The 8,511-nt window shown below is 35.9% G+C and overlaps 1 protein-coding gene across 1 annotated transcript; it reads left to right on the top strand.

Moving 5' to 3' along the window:
* Positions 1-1,327: 1,327 nt before the first annotated feature.
* On the top strand, positions 1,328-6,370 carry LOC149298808 (ADP-sugar pyrophosphatase-like). Its single transcript, XM_089487256.1, has 9 exons — positions 1,328-1,390; positions 2,588-2,655; positions 3,247-3,299; positions 4,156-4,263; positions 4,795-4,890; positions 5,273-5,374; positions 5,671-5,679; positions 5,784-5,837; positions 6,261-6,370. The coding sequence occupies exons 1-9, from the start codon at positions 1,328-1,330 to the stop codon at positions 6,368-6,370; spliced, it is 663 nt and encodes a 220-aa protein (XP_089343382.1).
* Positions 6,371-8,511: the final 2,141 nt, after the last annotated feature.

The following is an 8,511-nucleotide window of genomic DNA, read 5'->3' as shown; positions in this document are numbered from 1 at the left end:
TGCTTCTCCCTCAGGTAAAGAGGGGTGGGGGCGGTATTGCTAAGCGGTGCACTTTAGTCATCCTTTCATTGTTTTAGGGATTTGTTACACATAATAGAAAATCTCCAACATGTTATTGTGGATTTTATGTATATTGAGTTTCTCCTGTAGGACTGTAGCATATTGAAGCTCCGCGTAGCATTTTTTATGAACTCAAAGTTTGTAGTACAGGGTAGTTGAGTAAGATAGATTTAATAAATCAGTATTTCCTCGACCTCTTTTGTTATATATTGTTATTGAGCATCCACTAATTTTCCATGAAAACCGCTATGTGACCCCAAACTTTTGAACGTGTGTGTGTCTCTAGATATAATATATATATATATATATATATATGAACAGCTGTTCATTTAGACCTGAATTCTTCTGGAGAGTGTTCTAATTGCTACGATATCACACTTCCCGCCCCAATATCTTAATTGGTTAAAAAGGGTAAAAGACTTCTGGTTTAGTGACCCGAGGCACAAGTTAACGGTTACACCGATTTTGAGGGGCCCGGACAGCACTGGCATTGTCATTCCTCCTTAGCTTTCATTCATTGGAAGTGTGGGGCTCTATTATTTCGATGGACACCCGGAGGGGGGGTTGCTTTTGTTGAATTGTTCATTTTGTTTCCTTGTACTTGACTGGAGAAAACCAAAATTAGAAAATAAGACGTGACACTAGATTGTAAGATCAAACCCATCTTCTGTATGCTTACGTGTGCTCATGTTATTGTTTAATTTTGTATATTCTTAATGTTTATATTAATTGTGTATTCTCGTTGTAATACTGCTACAAAATCTGTTGCATAAACAAAATGTAACAATAATGTAATAACAGATCCAAAAGGGTGTCGCTTGGCTAGTGTAGTTGTAGAACAGATAATGTTACAGCACACAGAGTGATCATTTTCTTCTAGAGAGAAAGTACATTTGGTGAAGAGGATACCTTTATTGGCTAACTGACACATAATGGATTGCAAGCTTTCGAGACAATCTAGGTCTCTTCTTCATATAATACACCAGAAGAAGAGACCTATGGCTCTCTTTCCATGGCTAACACAGTACAACTCTCTACATTTGCTACTAATGAATGATTTATTCAAATAAAGTAAAGGGTACTGAGATTAAGATTCTTCACTTTTTTACTTACTAAGCTCAAGGTCATCGTTTTTGAACTCTTTTTGGATTTAGAAATGTATTATTGGCCATCTATTGTATTTGTTAATCATAATGTAAAATCCTTTATTGATTGATACTGTTCATTATGCTGTTTGGAACTAACCTGTGCCTCTAACATCTAAGGAATGGAAAACCAGGCTTCAGAAGAATGTTCAGCCAATGGCAAGAACACCATTATAAAAGAGGAGGTAAGTCGCTTTCAAGTGGATTCCGTTCTTTACTATTATCCTGTGTTCCGAGTAAAGTGCCACCTGTGACATTTCTGATGTCATACCGATTGAGAGGCTTTATAAAGGGGGAATAGAGTCGGATCACTGTAAAGAGTCTAAATTGTGTATTTTAACATAAACCAATCCAACTGATTTTCAGGAGACCCATTCATTGTTTTGGCCTTCTAATAAGAATTTTTCAGGGAGCAGTAACAATGTCTGGTTGTCATAGCAACCCCTGCAAGCCACATTACCTCCGAGGAATGCAACCCAAGTATTCAAAACTTTCAACCTGCATATGCAGATTAGCTCATTACCACCATATATGAACATCTAAAACACATAGATTTAAAAAAAAAAATATTTTTGACTACAATATTGAGATCATTTAAAACATCTCATTTTATAATTTAATTGTTAGCACTTTTGAGTAATCTATAGGTCAAACTAAACAGTTCTGATCTTATTTAAAGATATATAATCCAGACATATACTCTGTTGTACGCATTCTTTATTTATTAGAGATAAATAAACAAGACTTCTGTCTCATCTAACTCCCCCCCCCCCCCCCAGCTGCCTCTACTAAAAGCATCGGGCATACCACAGTATGCTAGCGAACAGGGCCCCCTCTGCACCTAATGTATCGGTTTGTCTTAGTCTGTCAATTCTCGTCTTGTCATACCCCTTGAATATATTTATTGTATTAAGCACTGCGTACATTGTTGGTGCTATATAAATAAAAGATGATGATAATGTTTCTTGGATGTGTTTAGTAGAACGCCTATTCTATTCTAGCGGCACGTCTGAACACCTTTTTACTAGCATACATGCAATTGTGGCTGTTGCTTCAATTAGTTCCATGGGTGAGAACTAGAGAATTCATTCTCCCGCTGGGATGTAGTAAAATAGACTCCCACTTGCCTTAATAAAATGAATTTGGGGGGATTTTGCTGCCACTTTATCCAACTCTGAGATGAGTGTTCTAGTCTAGGGCAGATGGAAAATTAAAGATAAAAGTCAAAAATCAGGCTTTAATGGTAGCTATTTGTAAGAAAAGTTCCCTGTTTTTTTGTATGGGGGTGGGCTTACTGATAGGGAAGTTTAATGTAATTTATGTACTATACTGTAAATTACTGGCCTTCCTAATACCCGTTCTTTTTATTTGCTTCATGTTAGACACTTGTGAAAGGAAAGTGGGTGCAGCTCCAGGAAACTACATATTCGGATCATGATGGAAAGACCAGGTTCGTTTTGTATTATATCTGTACCCTTTGCCTAACCCTTTATGGAAGAACACTTGACTGGTTAGCCTTGTGATTTTACTTGGCCGCCTTTAAAATCTGTCGATTCGCTGAGGTTTCTTGTGCAATAATTTTAAATTCCTAAAGTACATGGAGGTTTTTGTATCATGCCTTAAAGTATGTCATTCCTATGAACGAGATCCATACATTGATGTCATGTGCTTGCCAGGACCCTTATGTAATTTCACAGCTCTATGAGTGTTACATTGATTATAAACTATTGAGTTAATCAGCAGTGACCTTTCAGTTTTTTACTTGCGTGCTTGTTATTCTCTGTGTTAAGTTGTTTGCTGTGACTCTAGTTAATGAGTTAATGTAAACATTAACCCGACTGTGTTAACCCCCAAAAAAACCCCAAAAACGTGGGGAGTAAAACAACTGTTTTATATTTAACTATATATATAGATAAGTATTGTAGCGTAACACTGGGGACCTTTTCTTTTTCTTGTTAAAGATTATCAACATAAAAGTTTTTGTAAGAACAAGGCAAACTTTTCTATTGAAATTGCTTACTTTGTTTGCACCTTTTAACAGAACCTGGGAAACCGTAAAGCGTACAACACGGGCCACATGTAATGCAGCTGATGGTAAGGGTTTTTTAATGAAAATTTTGTACAGTTTATGTATTCATCATTATGCATTGATGCCAGTCACATACAATGCCAGACTTGCTACTTTATGATGTTTATATTTTGTACGCGGTGCTGATACCAGGGGCAGAACGACACACATTTTATATATCTAGATATCTGTGGCAATATTTTTAACTAAAAATTAGATGATTTTTTTATGTTTCAGCCGTTTATCATTTTGTAACTTGGTGCGGACAACAATTGTAACGGAGTTGGTTTAGTTTTGACAGTTTTACCCACAGCCCTTAAATATAAACAAAACATATTCATGTAACATTTAAAAAAAACAAAAAAAAAAAAACATTTGGCAAGCATGCTGTGTGAGAAATTGGGTTTTCATTCATGTTCCATGACCCATGCCTTCTCTGTTTTGTACTGGAATCACTGATGCTACACAACTAAAAGTATTGTGCCTCCAAATGTTGTGTGTGCAAACGTGCAGTTAAAGATAAATATCACCTTGCGCACAATGCCAGAAAATGCATCCTTAAAGGAGCGGACTATCATATGAGATCATGCTAGTATTTCACCGTGTATCATCCTGCGGGGTAATGATCTCAAATCAGAATAACAATCTCAGATCAGTACCATATATCATTTTGGGATCAGGAGAAGCAACTGAACTCAAGAAGTACTGATGAGGATGGGAATGTCATACAAAGAATTCCAGAATTCATTAATGGGATGGGCCATATAGAAGCCATCCTGTTGGTGTGCATAGATTTGTTTTTAGATTTGTTTTCTGCAATACATTTTTTTTTTTGTTTTGTTTTTTTTCTTTCTTCACTTGTCTCTGTATGTTCTGTTTCAGGTGTAGCAATAATACCTGTTCTACAGAGGACTCTTCACTATGAATGTATTGTGCTTGTTAAGCAGTTCCGACCACCTTTGGGCTGTCACTGCTTGGAGTTCCCTGCAGGTTAGTAGAGGAAAATGGAGCTATCTGAATAAGAGTTGTCTGTATCTGTACATTGAATGATCAGCCATTTGTACACCGAATGTTGCCCAATATAGTGAGAGCTTTCTCCAAGTCCATTGGTTTTCTCCTTTGGGTTCTCCCCAAGTGCACAGTGGAACCAGACATGGACCTTCTTGCTCACTGTGCCAAGTTTAGACTGTCCCAATTAAGTATTTAGCAAAGGGCAGGTGTTGGCCGAACAGATACTTACCTTTTTGTTGAAGTCCAGTGCTTAGCCAATTATTTAATTGCATTCTGCCTTTTGCTCATTGTAGAGTACATTGCTAAATAATAAAAAGTATATGTATTGAGGACCTGGTCTTTTTTTATACCACTAGTGTTTGTCTCAAGCCGGTAGATGACACATTGGTAAAGGGCTATATGTATGTAATGGTTTGGGCTCTTAAATACAAGTGACACAAGTGCAGTAATGGAATGAAGGTATGTAGTGTATGTTTTGTTGACTCTTCCTGGGGTTTGTCACCATTTCAGGACTTATTGATGAAAATGAAACTGCTCAGCAAGCAGCTCTGCGGGAGCTGGAGGAGGAAACCGGCTATAAGGGAGAAGTCATGGAGTGCTCTCCAGGTGGGTCCAAGCTGGTTCGTAACATGTCACGGCTTTCTGCTCCACTGTTAAAAAGCATTATTTTTTATGTACAATTTATTTTTTTGAAATTTGGACGTTTTAACACCGTTAATACGTTTGTCAGAGCTCAACTGGTCTCTAATTCCAATATTTGAATGGGCAGCTGAAAATCTGTACTATAATTAATGGATATATACATATTTAGGAATGCTGCATCTATGATGGCATATGTACTAGAAAAAAAGGTCTTAGCTATTCTATACACTTTTTAAATGAGTTTACTTTTGTAATACTCCAGCGTAATTTGCAATGTCAGAGTAGTGGTGCCTTAGTGAAAATGATTGTTTTCATTTTTTCTATTGTATGTGTATTCTTGCTATAGTGGCTTGTCTGGATCCTGGATTGTCAAACTGCACAACACACATAGTAACCGTGCACATAAATGGTGATGATCCTGCCAACAACAAGCCTAAACCAAAGCTCGGTAAGTTCATGCAATAAGTTGATGAGCATTAATTGCCCTGCTGTTCGACCCGCCAGGGTGATTAAATGGGGCAAAATAATGAAAATGTTATGTTTTTTTAAATTATGGGTAAATATTCATCCTTTTTTTAATTAGTGGCAGAAAAAGTTGACCAACAATGTATTTTTTAAATATAGACTTTAGCAATTATGTTCTAGTTCTATTACTGGTTTAAGCTGAGGATTGTAATTTATACAGATATCATTGCACAAAAAAATAACTTATCCTTTTTTTTTTTTTTTCTTCTCTCTATTCAGCTGATGGAGGTATGTCATAATCTTATTTTAATATATTATATATATATATATATATATATATATAATGTAATGCCAATGCTATCCTCTTTTGACATAAATTTTTTTTATTTTAGAATTTACAGAGTCCATTTTGATACCCAAGAATGATCTGAGGAAACGTATAGATGGTATGTGCTTTGTATTGAATAGTATAGCTCTTCTGCCTTGATACATCTATCTTTTGCATAGGAGAAGGATGTTTTCTTTTCCTCAACCCTTTTGACCATATATTCCCTCATTGGTATCTTCACCTTAGTATCCTATGAAGCAGGAGGTACGTTTCAAAGTTGGGTGTCCGTTTTATGGTGCCAGAGAGCAAAAACATGCAAACCTGTACGCTGTATGGTACAGGAATTTGTTTGCATTAGATGTTGTGTTAAAGGTACTTTTATGGGAACAGTTGGTGACATTAAAGGAAACGGCAATTGAAATATACATTGATCTGATTCTGCATGTCTCACTACTTTTTTTTAAGACTGTAGTGAATATGAATATTTTTGTGCTGTTAAGTATGCTTAATGTAATTTGACTTAACTTTGTTTTCTCTCTAGAACTAGTGGCTGCTGAGAAGCTTGTAGTGGATGCTAGAGTTTATACCTACGCCTTGGCACTGGAACATGCTGTGGCAAAGCCATATGAGCTTCCATTCTTGAAGGGTTAAGGAATGGTACATTATAGTATCCTATTGGAATACAGATGTTTACATTCTCCTTCACTTTGCCTGTAATGACGGTAACGTTCCCGCTGGCTCTAAGGAAGATAGAGGAATGAGCACTTGAATCTTTCCATTCACTACTGTTAGTCTTTTAAAAGTCTTGGCATGCCAACTTAACGATAAGGAAATTCAGTATTTGTAGAAAACTCTTGTATGGGTGAACGGTATTTTTAAATCCCCAAATAAATTTAATGACTGCATATTTGTCTGCTTGCATTATTGTGGTATATGCAGTCATCCGTTTGCAATCAAAGGAGCTGTAATCATTTTTTTTATATATATTGCTACGATGTATTGTTTTTTTTTAACCATTTATTTTAACACACTTTGAAAGTCTTGTTAGTTTGCTGTAATTGTACATGGAATTGAATCGGTGAGATGATGGGGTCATTAGCCATGCTGCCCTTGGAGCAATGCACAATAAAAACTAGAACATAAAAATAAAACTTTAGAATGTACCCCAATTCCTCATACCACCGGAACTATAAATTTAACTTAAAAAAAAAAAAACCACCAACCATACCCTAAACCCGGAGGCTTAAAAAAATAAGGATACCATGTGAGAGATGTTGATCTCCATAGCATAACAAAATGGACATACACGTTATTACTGTAATTGGGTGATCCCCCTGAACAAAAACGGAGTTATTTTTCAGCAGTGGCACTTGTCCTGTAGAAGAACCCCTAAACTAACTTTTTAAATGTTAGCACCTAGTTGTCTTGTAAATGTAATTTGTGCCTTTACTCTAAACAGAGAAAAGGGGAATTGTGGTTGAACAATCCCCGTAAAACAGCATAACCCAACCTTTACAGTATTACACATTTGGTTGTTAAGGGGTTAACATACAGTATCACTGTTTCCGCATGTTTCTTGTACCTGTGAGACTAGTTTGGTCAAGTAGTTTCAAGAAACACTGCCCAATTCCTAACTTTTATTGATGTTACAATTAAGAGCCATTTTACCTCATTATACATTTACAAATCTGACATAACATTGTGCTGCAGAGAAAAGTACATTCTCCTGGCCAGGGAGGTTAAAAGTAAGAGATATATAAATACTGCCACCCCATGCAAATGACAACAGAATAAATTAGCACAGTAACGTATTTAATACAGAAGTATTAATCATAAGCTCTTTTGTATTATGCCCATTCCTGCTGAAAGTGGAGATAGTCTGGAATGTTCTATTCCCCTCCAAGTGTGTCAGAAGTTTATAATGATGCTTTATGTAAAATAATGAAAATGTCTGTCACCACGCACTGTTCATTTTATCCACAAATCTCCATTAAGATATTAAAAGCCTAGAAGTGCTCGTAATTTTTCTAGCCTTAAAAATAGACTTTTATCCATGCAAGTATTACAAATTGATGAACAAATGTCTTCTAGCAAGGTTTATAAATTACAAAACTGACGATTACTGCATATAAGTGGAAATTAAAAAAAAAATAATGGAAAGCTACTCATTCAAAAGTTTGGGGTCAAGGAAAACCAGGACATTTCTAGCAGTATCATAATTGCACAAGTGTTTTCTAACCATCAATTAGCCTTTTAAACTTGGATTAGCGAACATAACGTGCCATTGGAACACAGCCCTCTGTACGCCTATAAAGGTATTCGCTGTATTTCACATGCATTTCATGTTATTTAAATGGACAAAATATTTTGTTTTCTTTCATAAACCAGGACATTTGTAAGTGACCCCAAAGGTTTGAATGGTAGTGTATATTTTACCTTCTTACATTCGAGCAAAGGGATCATCCGCAGCAATAGAATATCGCAGATTCAGACTTTTCACTCAATTTGAACGTGGCTGTAAAATTCCAACACAGACTGTATACCATATACATAAATACGTTTTTAGGGTAATTTAGGAATTTTGTTTAAATGCTAGTGTGGACTAATTGGCAGCGGAGATGCTGGTAATTGACAGCAAATAACCATAAGCATTTCATTAACATAGGTTATTTTATGTAATTATTAGATTAAGTACGAGCATTTGTAATTGCTATTTGCAAACAGTTGAAGTTCTCTAAATAATACTGTCTCCAAATCTCTGCTGCGTACCTCACTACAGAACATTAAAGTAT

Source organism: Sceloporus occidentalis, unplaced genomic scaffold (genome assembly GCF_023333645.1).
Source record: "Sceloporus occidentalis isolate IW3139 unplaced genomic scaffold, rSceOcc1.0.p SCAF_31, whole genome shotgun sequence".
NCBI classification, from domain to species: domain Eukaryota; kingdom Metazoa; phylum Chordata; class Lepidosauria; order Squamata; family Phrynosomatidae; genus Sceloporus; species Sceloporus occidentalis.
This window is presented reverse-complemented; position numbering and strand designations above follow the sequence as displayed.

Bases quoted from the DNA above. Each gene is read 5' to 3' on its own strand.
- LOC149298808 (XM_089487256.1), top strand. From the start codon at position 1,328: ATGGAAAACCAGGCTTCAGAAGAATGTTCAGCCAATGGCAAGAACACC. The intron at 2,656-3,246 runs GTTCGTTTTGTA...ACCTTTTAACAG, and splicing joins GATCATGATGGAAAGACCAG to AACCTGGGAAACCGTAAAGC. The intron at 3,300-4,155 runs GTAAGGGTTTTT...GTTCTGTTTCAG, and splicing joins CACATGTAATGCAGCTGATG to GTGTAGCAATAATACCTGTT.